This window comes from Rhipicephalus microplus, chromosome X, assembly GCF_043290135.1.
Source record: "Rhipicephalus microplus isolate Deutch F79 chromosome X, USDA_Rmic, whole genome shotgun sequence".
NCBI lineage: Eukaryota > Metazoa > Arthropoda > Arachnida > Ixodida > Ixodidae > Rhipicephalus > Rhipicephalus microplus.
In genome coordinates, this window is record NC_134710.1 from 499,903,335 (window position 1) to 499,923,331 (window position 19,997).

Consider the following 19,997-nt stretch of genomic DNA (forward strand, 5'->3'; position numbering starts at 1 on the left):
TCCACACTAAATCTGTGGTGCATTTACTTATAAATTTTGTATGCTTGTACGTGCACCCACCAAAATGTGGAATTCCCCTCGCGTATAGAGGTTGATGGACACCCGGACACTAGAATTTGCTTTAATGTGGCCAGGTGTTTTTGGCCTCGTGAGATTGATATGAGTGTATTATTATTATTATTATTATATTATTATTATAATTTTATTATTATTATTATTTTATATTATTATTATTATTATTATTATTATTAGTAGTAGTAGTAGTAGTAGTAGTAGTATTGTTATTATTGTTGTTGTTGTTGTTGTGTCTTGCAAAACGCCCAACATTTCAATTTCATATCTTGTGAATCTTGGGTCGGTATTTAAGGTGATAAAATCAGTAACCTTGGTGTTCTTTTTGATAACATGCGAATTCTTTTCTACTCCCATTAATATGAGAAGAAAATCGACATCACATGCAGCGCTAATGAAGAACAAAACACTTTGCGGTTGAAGTGAATACCTGGCGTTGGTAATGATTATCTATGGCTCACAATTATCATATCAGGTTCAGGGGAAATTGTAACTAGTCACGTCACGCAAAAATTTGACGCAGAACAGAAAAATGAACACAAGCGCTAACTTTCGAGGTTTATTTTGAAGTGCCAGTGCCTCCTACTTTTTAATGCGAGCCAGATGCTCCTGATCCAGCCAATCACCACCCTCTCCTATAAAAATTTCCTGGTCTCGGCCATCGGCTAGCCTTTCCATGTGCTTTGCGGTCATGAGGAAGAGGACCCTCTATGTTGTGCCTCACGACAGAAATCACATGAACTAATTTTTTGTTCGGTTGCGTACCCGTTCGTGGGAGGTGTCTTGCATTACACGTGTTCACAACGTTGGCGGTCAAGCTGGCAATGTAAGAGATACGGTGTTTAGAGTGAGCGTGTCACCGTTCGTGACGCTACCCGGTCAGCTAATGTGGAAGCGTCATTGCAACGCTGCTGCATGCGCTGACATTAAGAGCACTGCAAGCCGGCGGCAGTGGTATTGCTTCCAGCCACTAAGAAGTAGCACGAAGGAAAACATCAGGCATTTGGTATTGGAGAAGGAAACGCGTATATCGCATGCTAGTGAGGAAGCGCTCTGGCGCACGTGGGATGCAAGCAGCCCGACATTACATGTGGAGTTGCATCACGACCACTCTCTGAACTAAGATGAACCGATGGCACCAGTTGAGGAGCGCGCTTTTGCACTGTCATTGAAAGGAATAATGAAATCGTTGGAAGGCGTACACAAATAAAGCTCTCGAAATTCTAGAAACAAAGAATTCATTCAAGAAGCCCACATCGGCAATGCGCTAAAGTCCTCCATTCTTATTAAAGGTAATTTTATTGACGAAAGCATGAGAAGGGGAGCGCTTACGCAGCTGAGCCCCACTTTACCATTGCTACTCTATGTTGATAATTTCCTGTGTCGTTTCAATAATGTTTTTACTAACAATAACGTTGAATACAAGTTGTTTGCAGCCACACAAGCTGCGTTGCAAGGCGAAGGCACCATATCGACTATTCTTGATTAGAAGCTTGTTCCCGTAGCCGGTCAATATTACAGCGGGCAGGTTGTCCTACGTACTGCTTGTCACAATGAACAGATGTCTGAGAGATGATTTTTGCTGTACACGTGACGAACGGTATTTTGTGCCTTTTTGATGAACCTCGTTTCGCATTTGAAACATCTTAGCACAGAAGTACGGGGCAGAAAAAACCGCCTTCACATTGGATCTCGTCTTGATCTTTTTCAAGTTTTTGGACATTCCATGAAGATATACAGTATCTGCATGCTTCTCAGGCCTCACTGGCTCAAGTTGTGGGAGGGCTGGCAGCAAGAATTGAAGATTTTTTATCAAACTTAACGCTACGGAAACTTGTTTGTGACAGGGGAGTCTGCATTAAAAATTCACTCTGCTTGCTTTTTAAAACTACTAGCTATTAGATGTGGGCAAGAATTTTGCAAATCATTGCAAAATCTCAAGTTTACAAAACAGTTTTTTACAAGTTTTTTTTACGTGTAATGTTACGAAAGCAGAGGTTTGTTGCTTTTTCGATGGTGTGACCAACAGGTATGGTCTTTATTAAAAGTGAAGTCAATGTCTAAAAATATGAAAGTGTTGTTATTTGGCAACTCGTAAGGAAGAGCGGTTCAAACCGCTATTTGACAAAATTGAGGATGATGTCTAGAGCACTAGACTTTAAGCCACTGTCGGGGAGATTAAGAAGTTGTCAACAAATCTAAAAATGCGCATGGTGTCCTCGTCACATGGGTCGCTAGAAACGGCTATGTTAAGCATATTTAAACACAAGTCACTTAACATTGGAATAATACATGTTAGTGTAGTTTTGTGCGGATAACGAGGAATTAGTGAAAAGGCAAAAAGTTACGTCTGATAATGAATCTCAGTTGTGTGAGCGGCACGCGTATTGGAAAGTTATAGCCCATTGTATACTCACACAAGGTGTAAGTGGTGTTGAGAATGCCGCCGAGGCCCAGAGAAGCCACCAATCTGCCAATGTTGAGCACGAGGAAGCTTTTAGAGCAACATATGACGACGCTCGCCAGGATGGGCAAGGGGGTCATGAACACCAGGGCTCGCTTCCGGCCGTACCTGTGGCACATTTAAAGACGGAAAGAAGAATGAAGGAATGCGCTCGCCGTGGGGTGAGAGAGAGTGAAGGGTGCGTGTAAAGTATGGAAAGACTCTTTCTAGCAGCTTGCAAGAAGCGAGAACAATCATTTGCCCTAGAGAGACAACGCCGACAGCGTTTTATAGCGAGTTTATTGATTGAAAAACAAAAACCACAAAAAACGACAGTGTTTCCTTCCGTATGACCGTTCACAAGCCACCCTATATATATATATATATATATATATATATATATATATATATATATATATATATATATATATATATATATATATAATTATATATATATATATATATATATATATATATATATATATATATATATATATATATATATATATATGAATAAATATGGTGGGGTGAAATTCAATGGATCCGGTGGAAAATGCGGTAGAAAAAGAGGCCGACAAACGTGCGAAAAAACACTAGTTTTACTTACGTTTCGGCAGGTGGTCCTGTCTTCGTCGGAGTGAATTGATTCACTCCGACGAAGGCAGGTCGAATTCACTCCGACGAAGTGCTAGTAGAAGGTGTTGCTGTACGTGCACTTGTCGATCCAGGCACCGTCGTTTCAGTAATTATTGAAAAACTCTCTCGCGATTTGAGAAAAGTTACAACGCCGCTTACTAATCTTGCTCTGTGTACAGCCACCTCCCATTTCATTGCGCCGACGGCTCAGTGCACAGCACGCGTTCTTATTCAAGATGTTTTGTACGCCGTCAACTTTGTTGTTCTTCCACGTTCATCTTACGACGACATACTACGATGGGATTTCCTTTTTACCCATCAGGCCCTCGTCGACTGCGCTCCTGCTGAACTCATGTTGACGAATCCATGCCTTGATATTGACCACCACAGTCCGTCGAAAGTGTTTTCCGCAGAAGACGTCCGCATCGCGCCATCGTCCGCCGTCCCAGTGCCTTTGTTTTCCCCTGCTGCCACTAACTCGATGCTCCTATTCAAACCAACTATAAATAGTGTGCACCACCGAACCATCGTCCTCCCGTTTACCGTCATCAACATTTCCAATGGTTCGGCGGTACTTTATGCGTGCAGTGTTCCTGCTTGTGCGTACATCCTGCTACGCGGCGAGTGTCTGGGAGGTCTCGAGACCTTATATTGTATTTTCGAAGACCCGATGTATCCAGACAAGCCATTTTTACCAACTTGTGCCATTACACCCGCAACTGACGCCAATGAACCTATGGATGTATTCTGCAAGTCTATTGATTGCCACCTCACGCCTGGGCAGAAGGAACAGCTGATCAAGCTCCTCCAGCGTTTTCCAGCCTCGTTTGACCACAATCAGCCTTCCTTAGGTCGAGCGTCATCTGTTGTTCACCGTATAGATACCTGTCAAAAGACGCCATTACGGCAGCATCCATATCATGTGTCAACTACCGAACGCCGTGCCATCAATGAACAGGTTGATGATATGCTGATACGGGGCATATTCGAACCGTAAAGCACTCCATGGGCCTCTCCAGTTATGTTGGTGAGGAAGAAGGACGGATCCATCAGATTTTGCGTAGACTACCAACGTTTCTTCGGAATCACACGCAAGGATGGCTATCCGCTGCCACGCATTGACGATGCCTTGACTGCCTACAGGGAGCCAAATTTTTCTCTTCTTATTATCTGCGCTCTGAATAATGGCAAGTGCACATGGCAGAGGCCGATCGCGAAAAAATATCTTTCATCACGCCTGACGGGCTTTACGAATTCACAGTCATGCCCTACGTCTTCTGCAACGCGCCAGTTACTTTCGAGCGAAGGATGAACTCTATCCTTCGAGGCCTTAAATGGAACGTTTGCCTTTGTTATTTATATGATAATGTCATCTTTTCAACTGACTTTGCAACTCATTTAACCCACCTCGAGAAAGTCCTCAAGTGTGTTTCTGCCGTGGGGCTGCAACTGAATCTGAAGAAGTGCCACTTCGCTGCTCGAAAACTTACGATCCTTGGCCACGTGGTTTCAAAAGACGGTATTCTTCCTGGCCCTGCCAAAGTTACAGCCGTGGCAGCGTTTTCCAAACCGACCACCATGAAAGAGCTCCGAAGCTTCATAGGCCTTTGCTCTTACTTCCGGCGCTTCGTCCGCAATTTCGCGACAATCATCGCTCCTTTGACCAAGCTCCTCGCCGACTCTAGAGACTTTTCAGCCTGGTCTGCCACCTGTGACGATACTTTCAATTAACTGCACGGCCTCCACACGTCGCCGCATATTCTGCGACACTACGACCCATCGGCACACACTGAGATCCACACCGACACTAGTGGTGTCGGGCTAGGCGCTATTGTTGCACAGCAGAAAGACGGCTTCCAGGAGTAAGTGGTTGCCTACGCAAGCCGAACTCTTAGCAAAGGCGAAATCAACTATTCTGTCACTGAAAAGAAAGGCCTCGCCATGAATTGGGCGATAGAGAAATTTCGAGCTTACTTGTACGGGCGCCCTTTGGACGTCGTGACTGACCACCACGCCCTCTGCTGGTTGTCGTCACTGAAGGATCCAAGCGGTCACCTCGCCCGATGAGTGTTACGCCTCCAAGAATATAATATTCGTGTGGTCTATCGCTCCGGCCGGAAACATTCGGACGCAGACGCTCTCTCCCGTTCGCTTCTACCCCCTGACACGGACTGCTGCAAAAGTCTAACCTGTGATGCCACTGCTGTCACCATCACCGACATGCCATCTGAGCAACGCAAGGACCCTTGGGTTGCTTCGATTCTAGACATCCTGGCTGGGTGGACGGCATCCGCACCCCCCGTCCCCTTCTCGCACGTTGCGTCGGCAAGTCGAGCACTTTACCACTCGTGACGACGCGCTGTACCGACGCAACTACGCACCCGGGGGACGTAAGTGGCCACTCGTGATTCCACATCATCTGCGATCCGAAATTTGTTCCGCGTTTCAAGACGACCCCAATGTGGCCACGCAAGTTTCCTGAAGACTTATTCTCGCATACGTCTCCGATATTACTGGCGTGGCATGTATCGTTTTATACGCAATACATTCGGGCCTGCTGGACGTGTCAGAGACAAAACACTACACCTCATCACGCCAGCGGTACCTTATTACCCTTACCAAGCCCATCCCGACATTTCGACCGCGTCGGCATCGATATCTATGGTCGCCTTCCCAACACTGCTAATGGTAGCCGCTGGATCATAGTTGCCGTCGACCACCTCACGCGGTATGCCGAAGCTTCATCCCTTCCCTCGTCTACAGCAAAAGACGTTACGACTTTCGTTCTTCACAATATTGTATTACGTCATGGAGCACCTCGGGAGTTACTGAGCGATCGTGGTCGCGTATTCTTGTCAGACGTCATCACAGCATTGCTGCGTGAGTGCCACGTCGTTCACCGCACTACAAGCGCCTATCATCCCCAGACCAATGGAATGACAGAGTGCTTCAGCCGCACCCTTGGTTACATGCTGTCTATGTACATCTTGTTAGACCACTTCAATTAAGACCGAGTGCTCCCGTTTATCACGTTCGCCTATAATACCGCCATTCAAAGCACTACTGGGTTCTCTCCTTTTTTCCTCCTTTACGGACGCGAACCTTCTTGTACTATGGACACCATTCTTTCGTACCAACCTGACTCCTCAGAGTCCACGACTTTGTCTCAAGCCGCTACATACGCTGAAAAATGCTGCCAACTGGCAAGATTATTCCCAACCCAAGACCAAGGACGCCAAAAGCACCACCATGACGCATCAAATAACACTACTTCCTGCGATCCAGGTTCACTCATCTGGCTGCATGTCCCTTCTGCTACACCTGGCATTTCTACCAAGTTGCTCCCCAAGTGTCACGGCTCATATCGTGTGCTACAAAAAACGTCACCGGTGAATTACCTCGTCGAGCCACTGGAACCATCTTCTGACCAACGTCGTCGTGGCCAGGAAATTGTCCACGTCTCGAGACTTAAGCCCTGCTGCGACCCTGCCGTGTTTCCTTTTCCATAGGTCGCCAGGATGGCTCCTTATTTCGCGGGGAGTAATTGTAATGAATCTGAATAACGGACGCTCTGCTGTTAATAATGAAGGAGACGATGATGATCGGTGGCTGTAGTAGTAGCTCGTGCACGCCGCTCGCCATTAGCCAGACCTGCCTGATAAAGCACATTTTGCCAAGCTGCGTCTGAACCTTTCTCGACGTACAACACCTCTATTATATATATATAAGGGAAAGAAGTGTATACCTAAGGACTCGTTTGTCTTTGTATTGACTATAATAATGAGATCTAACAGACAATTATGACAAGGAATGTATATGGGAAGTTATTAGTACCATTGTAAAGTAAATAAGAAGAAAAAGTGGCGGAAAAGGAACTTGCCATGAGCAGGAATCGAACCTACGACCTTCGACTAACGCGTTCGATGCTCTAGCCACTGAGCTATCACAGCGGCCATCCCTACAGCCACTTTATTGGGTTTAAATGTCAGTTTCAACGTGGGAGTGTCAGTCAGCTCCATCTGTAGCCACCGCGGCTTGTGTAGAACACCCTTTTATGAGCCTTTGTGGCGTCAAGTAGCACGTCAACTTATTACGAGCGGGCAGCTGATCTCGTATACAACCTAACGGCCCCAAGTCTGCGAGTACGAGACCCTTGGTAACGAATATGGGAAAGAATTGTATACCTAAGGGCTCATTTTTTTGTGTTTTGACACACTATTAATGAGATCTGGGGGTGGTGTGCCTATTGCTGCACATCGTTTGCTTAAGTGCTCTGCTGTAAATGTAAAAACGTCTCTGGAAATGGTTTGGACGTGCTGCCATGCCACTTCAACGGCTGTTGCTACCGTTAATCGGCTGTTGCTACCGTCCACCAACCACGGATAGCTCCTTTCTTTCGTCTTTTCACGAAGCATTGTTAGAACTAACAACGACGTTTCCCAACGCTCCCATCTTATTATTCGGTGATGTCAATTTTCCTTCAATAGATTGGAGTAATGTTGCGTCATGTCTTGCACAAAATAACATGGCTACAGAATTTGTAAACATGTGTTTGCTTTTTGGCCTCTCACAGCTGGTCAATATACCTACCCGAGTAACCCAACAATCGTCAACAGTCTTGGACCTCCTTTTCACGTCACAGCCCGATAATGTGCCCCCCCCCCTTACTTATATCCCTGCTATTAGTGAACGCAACGTCATTTATGCAAGATTTCCTTGAAACATAATAAAAAGCAAGAAATCTAAAAAAGTACTCACGCTATACGACAAACCCGATTATTCCAACATCAACCGTGAACTTTGTTTTTCACGAGAAACTTGCACTTACATATCGGCAGCATTCAACTGAGAGCATTTGGATACTATTCAAAGCCGAAATCCTGCGTTTATTGAATCTTTACATCCCAACTATCACTATAAATGAAAAAAGCACGTTTCCCTTGAATTAACCAGTCTTTAAACGGCCTTAATAATAAAAAATCGATTATTTCGAGTTGCTAAACGAACTGGTTCATCCTCGGCCTGGCAAAAGCATAATGAGGTCGTTAAAAGGTACAACTCATTAAAAGCACGCGCCAAGCGTGGCTACTATTTCCTTACCATACCAAATATGCTGCAGTCTAACCCATGCCGTTTTTGGAAAGCGATTAAGCCTGATAATAAAAGTGCCATTTCACAATGTGATAACACGGGGACACCCATTGCTGATTCCGAAGTGCCCGACGTACTGAATCTAGCGTTCTGTTCAGTGTTCACAAAAGAAAGTACAGATGCATCACCACACTTTTCATATTTAGATTTTTCTCCAATGGAGGGTATTAAATTCAGGGCAGAGGGCATTGTCAAGGTCATTGATTCCCCGAAGTTCTCTTCATCCTGCGGTATTGACAGAATCAACGCGAAAGTTCTAAAAAGTACAAAATATGCGTGCAGTTCGATTCTTTGTATTATCTTTCAGCATTCACTTGACACCGGTACAGTGCCAGATGATTGGAAGACAGGAAAGGTCATTCCAGTCTTCTAAAAAGGTGACCGATATTCCCCTGGAAACTACCGTCCCATTTCCCTCATCAGCATATGCTCTAAAATCAAGGAGCACGTCATCTACTCCCAAGCTGCTCATTCCCTAAGCTCGGTGAACTTCTTTCATCCAAATCAACATGGTTTAAGGAAGGGTCACTCATGCGAATCTCAACTTTCTCTATTCACTCATGACATTCATTTAAATTTAGACTGTAACATTCTAACCGATGCTCTATTCCTAGATTTTGAAAAGGCCTTCGATAATGTTCTTCATTCTCGTCTTTTGTTGAAAATGTCTTGCCTAAACATTCATCCACTTGTTCGCAATTTGACTGAGTGTTTCTTAACCAACCGGAAACAGTTCGTATACGCTAACAATTACACATCATTCACTTACCTGTTCTGTCTGGCGTGCCTCAAGGCACTGTTCTAGGACCGCTCCTCTTTCTAATCTACATCAACGACCTGCCATATATTGTAACCTCTGAAATACGTCTTTTTGCAGATGATTGCGCCATGTACCGCCTGATCAACAACTCCTCCGACGTTTGTACTGTTCACGAAAACTTACTTCGTATTCAAGACTGGTATACCACATGGTTCATGTCACTGAACACCAGTAATACCGTGAACATTTCATTCAATCGTCGACTCAACTATGCACCCTTCGTGTATAAGATTAATGACAGCATTATAGGTAATGTACATTCCTTCAAGTACCTAGGACTTCACCTGTCTCAAGACTTATCTTGGACGAATAATATAACCCACATTATCAATTCAGCGAACAAAATGCTTAGTTACCTTCACCGAAACATTTTCATGGCTCAGTCACATGCAAGATTACTTGCATACATAACGCTCGCGCGACCTAAACTTAAATATGCCTCTGCTGTCTTTGACCCCCACCAATATAATCTCACTAAAGCTCTCTAATCAGTCCAGAACCGTTCCGCGAGATTTATCCTTTTTGAGTACTCGTATCACACAAGCGTTTCGTCTCTAACGTCTAAGCGGGAGCTGGTGTCCCTTGCCTCTCGTCGCCGCATCTCACGACTTTGCCTCTACCACAGATTCTTTCACACCGTGCCTCGTGACAGTCGGTTGATTCAACTGACTCATCGTTCGTCCCGAACAAGTCACCTCAACGCAGTAATTCCACCCCGTACCCGCACTACTACATTCCATCAGTCATTCTTCGTCAGAACTGCCCGAGACTGGAATGGCCTTCCAAAAGCTGTTGCACTTGTCCGTGATGCAACACGCTTCCGATATACTATCAACCATACATAAATTGATGCCTTTGGACTTGCCTTTGTGAAATGGATTGTCTTTTTATTGCCACCATTTTCATCCGCATTTTGTATTTTAGTTTTATTGATGTTTATTGTTATATTGTTTATCGTTTTCTCTTCACTTATGATACCCACCCCTCATGTAATGTCTCTCGGGACCCTTGAATTACCAATAAAGAAAAAAATAAATAAAAATAAACAGATCTAACAGATTATAATGACAAGAAATATATAGGGAAAGTTATTAGAACCAACGTATTGTAAATAAGAAGAAAGAAAAGTGGCTGAAAAAATAACTTGCCGTGAGCAGGAATCGAACCTGCGACATTCGAATAACGCGTTCGATGCTCTAGCCACTGAGCTATCACGGCGGCCACCCCTCCAGCCACTTTATTGGTGACGTATTTTCATCCGAATATGACGAATACAAACTAAGAGATTGCAACCCAACAAAGTGGCTGGAGGGATGGCAGCCGTGATAGCTCACTGGCTAGAGCATCGAATGCGTTATTTGAAGGTCGTAGGTTTGATTCCTGCTCACGGCAAGTTATTTTTTCAGCCACTTTTCTTTCTTCCCATATAGGTTATAATAACTTCCCCTATACATTCCTTGTCATTATTGTATGTTAGATCTCATATATATATATATATATATATATATATATATATATATATATATATATATATATATATATATATATATATATATGTATATATATATATATATATATATATATATATGTATATATATATATATATATATATATATATATATATATATATATATATATATATATATATATATATTGTGATGTACTAGACAGAGAACAAGAGACAACACCCGATTCTGGGCCAGCTGTTCTTATTCCGACTCCGTTATTCTGCTCTTTTCTCTAGCTGCCCGCGCGCCGGAGCCCCAGTGTCTTTCTTGGTCATGACACTCGTCCATGCCTGCGCGTGCGCGGGGCTGGCGGCAATGTTTTTGGTGGGTAGGCTTGGCTGCATCGTGGTTGTTGGCCCGGACCACGATGCAACATCGGGCGACGGTCAGGGGGAAGCGTGTCTGGTGGACGGCAATTGTCTGCCTCGAGCTGGTTGCTGGTTTGCACGCCATGATGTCTCTTGAAACAATGCGGTGGACTCAGGCGGCTGACACTGGCTGACCGTTGTGGTCGACGCTCTCAGCCATGCTGCGATTTGGTCCGGGTATCTGCCAGAAGTAGATCTGGTGGTCGATACTGGCTTCATCGCAGAGGTTGGCCTCGGCCACGCTGGAACTGGGTGCCGGATTCTACCACAAGTCTATCGGGAAGTCGAGACTGGCTGCATCGTTGTGGTTGGTCTCAGCCGCGCAGAGACTTTCTGTGGGAAGCAGCTAAATATGCACCTGACAGCGCGCTTCGGACGGGCTGCAAAATCAGCAGCTGACGTAAAACACCGGTCGAGGGTTGCCGAAAGCGTATCCCACAAGACGCGCTAGGTGCCTTGGCTGGTGTCGTGAATGGGTACGCAACTTCTGCGATGTGTGGCAGACACATAATTCATGGCCGGTCTTGGCATCTGCGGCTGGACATTCTGTGAAGCTGTCATCGTATTGGTTGCGTCTGTGCGGGTCTCTCGTGGACGTGATGACTCGCCCTGCGGGGCTGTCGAACACTCCCGTCGGTGACCATGGCTATCTCGTAGCGGTCGCAGCACGCTCAGCAGGCAATTCCGTTGGTACAGTTTGGGGCACTGGTCTTCATTGCCGTCGGCGTTCTGGAAAGGCTGCGATGCCCAGGCATCAAGCTTTGACACAGGAGCCTCTGTGCAGCCATCTCTGCCTCTTGTTGTTCTGCGGTCGCGAGGAATTTGGATGTTTTTGGTGGTTGTGTACCACGCCGTTCATAGGGGTTAACGCCACCACAGCTGCACACCATGCTGCAGACACCAGGGGCTGACCAAGGCCTCACCTCGCTGCTCTGTGCGAGCTGGTCAGCGGCTGGGTGATCTATCTCTGATTCCTCCTTAACGCACACTGCTTCCTGGTGATCTGCACGGCTTTCAGACGGTCTCAAAGTCATATTGCATTGCCCGTGATGCCAAGTAGGGCTGTACGCCGGGAGGCCGGAAGTGCTGATGTCGACTTTGCCTGCTTGCGGCGCATCACTACCGTCGGCCATGGCGTGGTGGGCAGATACGGATAAAACAGGCAAATAGTCCATTATTCTGTCTTCAGCAGACATGGATTGATTGAGTGAAGCACTCTCACACTCGGCGAACGACTGCCGCGTAGTAGGCGAATCACCCACCGCCTGATCACTGAGTCTGCACTCCTCGCTGGTATCACTGGGAACTGTTGGTATCGTAGACAGGTATGTCATGTCGTCAGCCATCCGGCAGGACAAGGGTGGACGGCTCCACGTGCCCAGGAGGTGTCGGGTTCGAAGGCCGCAACGCCAATTGCTTAGGCTCGAGGGTGGTTTCGTTGCCTGTTGTCAGACTGGAGGACTGCGATGAGACATCGAGCTGCCGCCCTTCTTGAGCTCGATATGGTAGTGCGCACGTTGACGAAGGGTCAAGCTACCCTGTGCCCCTCTGTATCCCCCCTCCACGAAAGAGGACGGAATGGCCGTTGGCTGACAAGAATTTGGTTCCGGTACCAGCGACGAGTCTGGAAGTTCATGTGGAGAACTGGAGTGCTCAGCTGGAGCCTCCAGATGGTACCCTTCTTGAACTGCATCCTCGGTACTTTCAGGTTGGACGGGGTGGTGGTGGAGAGGTGGTAAGGATTACGACCAAAAGCAGCTATAAGCTTGCAGCTCCACTCCGCCCATGACTGCTGCTTTCAGCCTTCATACCGGTGCCACGCCGCTGCACCTTCCCGAAGATGGGCAATGGCCACATACCATTTCTGACTCTCTATCCAGGCCACGCGCATTGCTAGCGCGTTGACGGTTGCCACCCAGCTGTCCGCGTCGTTCCGGAGCCCGTGGAATTCCGGTAGTTCGCAGACGGCTGGTGATTGTGGGGTGGCAGGTGGCAGCGCAGAGATCACCGACGCGAAGCAGTCGAGCTGGTGTGAGAGCTCGATGAGAAAGACCGAAGCTGCGTGCGCCGCTCCGGTGTGCTTGCCTCAAGGTCGTATGAGGCTGCTACATCCAACACTGCGTTAACGTCACACAGTGCTGGCAACATTGTAGGAGCTCGCTCGGTGATCAACGCTGTTAGTTTGTTAGTCTCGACGCGGAGTAGCGCAATGGTATGCCGCAGGTCCGCGGTGCTGTCGGGCGTTAAGCCCGAAGAGTCGGTGATGGTGGTATGAGTAAGTAGCGATTGCAGCACTCACCCCAGTGAGGTCGACGAGCCGGGAAGCCTGGGCGGCGTTCCGTGGTGGCTCGTTTGTTGAAGGAGTGCCGCAACTGGAATGTAGGCAAGGGGAAGCATGAGCGGCATTCCCAAGGGACAGGAGCCGGTGCGGATCCTTGCCGTGAAACGGTGGCAGGGTTTCAATCAGGTCATGGCCTACAACCACAGGGGAGGCCTGGACGCCGTCCACAGGTGGTCTGATGGGTGGCTGAAGCGGCGGGTGGGACCCCATCGCTAAGGAAGCGTGAACGGCGTTCCTTGATGGGGAAGCCTGCGCTGCCGAGGAACCACGAAGACACGTACCGGTGGCTTTCTGCAGAGGGTTAACTTGTCGGACTGCGCCATTGTGATATATATATATATATATATATATATATATATATATATATATATATATATATATTGGATTTAGATGTGCAATGTCGTGCCGATGAGAGCTTTCTCTTGCGTGTAGTGGAACATAGAACATTCGCAGTGTGCACGTTAACTAAAAGCATTATACATACTTAGGCTCTCCCCAGGTTTTAAATTGGTGGAGCAGAAATGCCCTTGCCTAGACACTTCGCCTCTCCCCAGTTTGCGACATGAACGTGTCTTAGGCAATTGCCCGCCATCGCTCCACTGACGTATTTTATTCAGGAATATGACGAATACAAACTAATAAATTGCAAATAAAAAACAAGAAGAAAGTTTCGTCGCCAGACCTATAACCTCTCATTAAACCGCGAGTGGCGCAAAGGGTACCACTCCGCCACAAAGCCACTTTAAACCACTCCGCCAGAAAGGGTACGCTCTTCAGCTTACTTACGGTGCACTATTTAAAACATCATATACGGTCGGCAGTCTTTTGAGCTCGGGGACTTCATCGTGTTTTCGTCATCGCTAGCGAGATGGCGCGAAGGTGACGCGGAGGGTTGCTATAAGAGTCGTTGTGCTTTTTTGTTACGAAGAACACGCGCCTACACAGAGCGTGGTCGCCCACGCACGTGCGCTTACCTCATGATTGAGACATCGGGGCGCTTTCTACGTCTTGTGCTTACATGGCATGTTTGCTTTAAAGTTACTGGTTCCAGAGAGTGCGCGAAGATCACCTCGTTCACCGCAGTGGCCGCATTTACGAAAAGAGCATGCTGCTCACACCCGAAATAACAATTGTGATAGAATAACAATTGTGTTCGCGCTTGTTCTGTGTATACTTGTGTGCTTGTTTCGCGCATTTTTCTTTGCATTTGACCAGCGCGCTTTAGATGTCGAGTTGTGATAGTTGTAAGTCTGTGCTCGTCCTGTGTATGCTCATTTCGTGCATCTTTTCTGCTTTAGGGGCGTGCTGCTTATTTGGAGCTTTGGCCGTTTTTCGCGTGACATTACAATTTGTTGCTGTAGCATGCATCAATTTGCCTTCTTGGCGGAACAATGCACAATAAACGCTCAACGTCCTCTTCGATAACACCTTTCACTCCTGTTTTATATACTAATTTTTACAACCGAGTGATCAGTCGTGTTTTTTAGGCGCGAATCACCTTTGATGATGATATATGTTGTTTAATGGCGCAAGGGCCATTGATGGCCAAAGAGCGCCAGGAAATGATATCAGATGAGAGCAATGGTTATGGTAAATGGCTGTAAAAGGGCCTAAAATTCTGCGCTCTAAAGATGCGTAAGACATATATTCATTAAAATCATGAAAGTGAAGTGAAGCACGCCTGGTGAAAATGAGTCTTTAGTTATCATGACATAATAAAATAGGAGCGTTATATTAGCACCGATTTCTCGCTACCGCCCTTCGTCCCAAGGGCTGAGAGACAGCTGCCCTCTTTGGATGTAGCATCCGCAGCAGCAGCCTCCTTTCATAGGCTGTGCTACCGATCACTTGAGTAGATAACATGGAAAGTATTTACTTCCTTTAAGAATGCATTCAATGCATTATATTTAAAAAGAGGTTCGCGACCAATAAACATAGCTGCGTGAAGGGGTATGTGTTCCTCGTACGCTAGTGGAAAATGTTTTTTCCTGTAAGCCTCTAGCTCAGAGCATTCAAGGAGTATGTGGAGTACGGCTACATCTGTGACAGCTGGGTGGGTCACCACCAGATAAAAGGTGTGTGTGCCTGCTGTGTGTGTGTCCTATTCTAAGCCGACAGAGACTGACCTCTGTACGGCGTGTTTTCGACGTGGGCGGCCAGTTATCGAGGTATTGTTTAATCAAGTGTAACTTGTTATGAGTTTGTTGATCCCATAACATCTGCCAATAAGCCCTGAGCTTTTTCCGTATGTTTGGTTTTAGGTCCATTATAGGGACAGCAACTGAAGAGTTTGCGGAGCTTCCGTTAATTGACGTGGCGAGCTATTCGGCCAACACATTTCCTTCGATCTCGCGATGTCCTGGCACCCAGCACACGACGACATGTTGCTTGGAAGTATAGGCCGCGCAGAGTACCGAATAGAGGTATATAATTATAGGGTTTTTGTGTTTTTAAGATTTTTCAACGCTTTTACGACACTCAGGGAGTCGGTGTATATAACTACCCTTGGCGTATTCAATTCTTTGATGTGTTTAACGGCTACGAACAACGCGTAAGCCTCGGCTGTAAAAATGCTTGTGCTGGTGGACAGAACGCCGGCATCCGAGAAGGATGGGCCAACCGCCGCATAGGACACGCCAGTATGGGACTTGAATGCATCAGTATAATATTCTGGACACTCATATTCATGTTGCAGCTCTAAGAAATACATCCGAATGTGTATGGGAGAGGCATGCTTTGTGACAGCTACGAAAGATGTGTCACAGCCTATAACCTGCCACTGCCTTGGCGGGAGCCGCAGAGCGCGGGGGGGGGGGGGGCTGAGGTGGTATTCAAGCAGTGGGACATGTGTTTCTTCAGCTAGGTCTCTGACACGCAGCGAGAAAGGGCGTGTCATTGCGGGTCGATTGTAAAAAAGTTGAGAGCTGGACAGGTCGTTGATGGTGGAATATGCAGGTTGCTCACTGTTCGCATTTACTTTAAGGAAATATATGAAGGAAGAATATGTTTTCTGCAGATGAAGTGACCACTTGTCCGATTCTACATAAAGGCTTTCAACTGGGCTTGTTCTAAAGGCGCCTGTGGACAGGCGAATGCCTTGATGATGAACAGGGTCCAACATTTTCAGAGCGCTTGGTGTGGCAGAGTGATAGACTATTGCCCCATACTCAAGACGTGAGCGTATAAGGCTTCTATACAGATTCATGAGGCACTTTCTGTCGCTGCCCCACGTTGTTCATGACAGCACCTTCAGAATATTCATTGTTTTCAAGCATTTATTTTTAAGATGTTTTATGTGCGGTACAAAGGTTAACTTCGCATCTAAAATTATACCTAGGAACTTATGTTCTGTGTTTACGGGTAGACGCTCATCCTTAACGACAAGTTCAGGATCAGGGTGCAAGCCTCTTTTTCGTGGACACAGGTGCTTTTCTGTGGGTTCAGTTTGAACCCGCTTTCATCAGCCCATTTGGATACCTTGTTAAGGGCGAGCTGAACCTGTCGCTCACAGATCCCAAGAGAACACGATTGAAAACCTATCTGCACATCGTCAACATATGTTGAATAAAAGATATTACGTGGAATGTACAGACGGAGAGAATTCATTTTTATATTAAAGAGCGTACAGCTGAGCACCCCACCCTGTGGCACTCCGGTTTCCTGTACAAATGTTCGGAACAGAACATTGCTTACTCTAACGCGGAAGGTACGATCAGACAGATAGCTTTCAATGACACTGAACATATTACCTTGTATACCTAGGTGTGAGAGGTCTAACACTGTCGAAATTTGGGCTTGTTGGTGCATTGTGACGACGTGGAGGTTTGGAATATTGAGAGGTCTCTCAATATTCCAAACCTCCACGTGGTATTGTCGGCGTTCTCTATGTCGAGGAACACAGATAAGACAAAGTGATTATGAACAAAAGCCTCACGTATGTGTGCCTCAGTACGTATAAGATGGTCGGTGGTAGATCGGCCCTCTCTAAACCCGCACTGCTATAGGTCGAGCAATTTGTTTGTTTCTAAGTAGTGGAATAAGCAGCAATTAATCATTTTTTCAAATAGTTTGCAGAGGCAGCTTGTTAACGCTATGGGTCTGTAACTTGATACAGTAGAGGGATCCTTTCGCTGCTTCAAAATTGGAACTATAACAGCCTCCTTCCAGGAGGAGGGGATCACACCTGAAAACCATATGCGATTATAAAGAGAGAGGAGGGTTCCTTTAGTTTCGGAAGGTAGTTCCTTCAGCATCACGTACATTACGTCGTCAGAACCTGGAGTAGATGTATTACAGCAGCTGAGTGCTGTTCGCAGTTCTGCTAAGCAGAATGGTGCATTATATCCCTCATTTCTTGCGGATTTTTTTCTAACTTTTGTTTTTCTATTCGTGCCTTGTAATTCTGGAAGGATTCAGAGTAGTGTGAGGAGCTCAATATATGTTCGAAATGTTTGCCAAGAAAGTTGGCTTGATCCTCCAAGCTTTCCCCGAGGCTATTTACAAAAGGAAGGGAATACGTTTGTTGGCCTTTAATTTTCTTTACCTTATTCCACACTTTTACCTCATCTGTGTACGAGTTTATACTCGATATAAACTTTGTCCAGCTCTCTGGTCTAGCTTGTCGACGCGTTCTCCTTGCCTGCGATTTGACCCGCTTGAAATTTTCCAGGTTTTCTGCTGTAGGGGAATCGCGAAGCAACGCCCATGCTTTGTTCTGAGTGGTCCTTGCTTTCCTGCACGCGTCGTTCTACCATGGGACACGCCGTATAGAAGACATGCCGCTCGTTTTGGCAATACATTTAGATGCGGCATCAAGTATAAAAGCTGTAAAATACGTGACAGCGTCATCTATGGTCAGGGCAGACAGCTCAGACCATGTCATGTGTGTAAGAGTTTTATACCCTTCCCAATCAGCTGAGTCAATCTTCCATCGAGGAACCTGTGGGGGTAGTTGATCTTTGTTCGGCGCACTCAGGATGATTGGGAAGTGGTCACTCCCATAAGGGTTTTAAGAATGTTCCACTTAAAAACAGGTAAAAGGGACGGTGATGAAATGCTAAGATCTATAGAGGAGTACGTGTTGTTTGCAAGGCTAAAATACGTAGGCTCCTTTATATTTAAAAGACATAAACTAGAAGAAAAAAGGAGCTGCTCAATGAGACGTCCTCGCGCATCACAGTGAGCATCGCCCCACAGGACATTGTGTGCATTAAAATCACCTAGAACCAAAAACGGCTCTGGGAGTTCATCTATTAATAATTCTAGATCACGTCTGTGTAGCTGTTGATGCGGTGGTATGTACACGGAACATATGGTAATGAGTTTGTTAAAAAGTACAGCTCGAATGGCCACTGCCTCAAGAGCCGTTTGGAGCTTCAAATGCTGGCATGCTATACTACGATCCGCTATAATGGCTACACCGCCAGATGGTACGACAGCATCCTCCCGGTCTTTTCGGAAAATAATATATTGTCGTAGGAAGTCCTTGTGCTTAGGAGTTAAGTGCGTTTCTTGCACACATAGCACTTTCGCAATAAACTTACTCAGAAGTTCTTGGACGTCATCTAAATTTCTATTTATTCCCCTTACGTTCCACTGTATGATTTTGTCCATAGTGGAAAAAAAGGGAAAAAGTGCTGTGTGCAGAGAAGACGGAGATTACGTCATTTTACAGGGCCTTTGTCAGGCCCTGTAATCGGCGTTCTGTCCTTTTTGGGGTGGTCGAGAAAAGCTCGCCGCTCCTTCGGCGCTTCCTGCGCCGTTTGGCTTGAACTGGTGTCCATAGCCTCTTGCGAGGCACTGGACGCCCGCTCTAAAGAGCGATTTGTGCGTCGTTTAGACTTCGCCTAGATCGACGAAGTCTTTGTCCCCACCGAGCTAGGGGTCGGTGAAGCCCCCTTAGTCTCGTGATTGCCCTGGCTGCTGCCAGAGCTTGTAGAGGTCACTGGTGTGGACAGGCTGAATGTGGGCAGGGCAGCGCTGGCTGCTCCCGCCGTAGGGGCTTGTGGCATTGGCCTCGGCACGCTAGGCGCGGTCCGGGCAACTGCCGAAGGCCTTTGTGGTGCCGCCCCTCGTTGCACCACTTCGGCAAAAGGTGTTTTTAGTGGCAATGATAACGAGACCCGTTGTCTTGCTTCCCTGAATGTGATATTTTCCTTAACTTTTATAGTTATTATTTCTTTTTCTCTTTTCCAGGCTGGGCATGCTCTGGAGTATGCGGGGTGACTACCTCCGCAGTTAGCACAGAGGACCTCGTCATGACAACATTCATCAACACTGTGGCCGGTTGTGCCACACTTAGCACACATCAGCTGTCCTCAGCAGCTCTGGAATGCATGACCAAATCGCTGGCATTTGAAACAACGCCTCGGGTTTGGAATGAAGGGTCGGACATGGAGTTTTACATAGCCAGTTTCGAGAGTCTCAGGTAAAGTGGTTGAGTGGAAGGTGAGTATTAAGTGCTCTGTTGCTATTTCGTTGTTGTTACGTCTGATTTTGATGCGCTGGACATGTATTACACCTTGGTCCTTCCATCCATCAAAGAGTTCTTCTTCACTCAGTGTCATCAAATCTTCGTCCGATACCACGCTCTTCACTGTATTCATGGTACGATGTGCGCTCACAGAGACGGGGATGTTACCAAAGGCTACAAGGTGCG

The 19,997-nt window shown here is 46.4% G+C and overlaps 1 protein-coding gene across 1 annotated transcript in view; it reads right to left on the bottom strand.

Moving 5' to 3' along the window:
* LOC119160767 (organic cation transporter protein) overlaps window positions 1–19,997 on the bottom strand; it is a 718,234-nt gene that overhangs the window by 193,196 nt on the left and 505,041 nt on the right. The window contains exon 6 of the mRNA XM_075880997.1: window positions 2,490–2,644. Coding sequence (XP_075737112.1) covers window positions 2,490–2,644 — 155 coding nt within the window. The remainder of the gene's footprint in view (window positions 1–2,489; window positions 2,645–19,997) is intronic.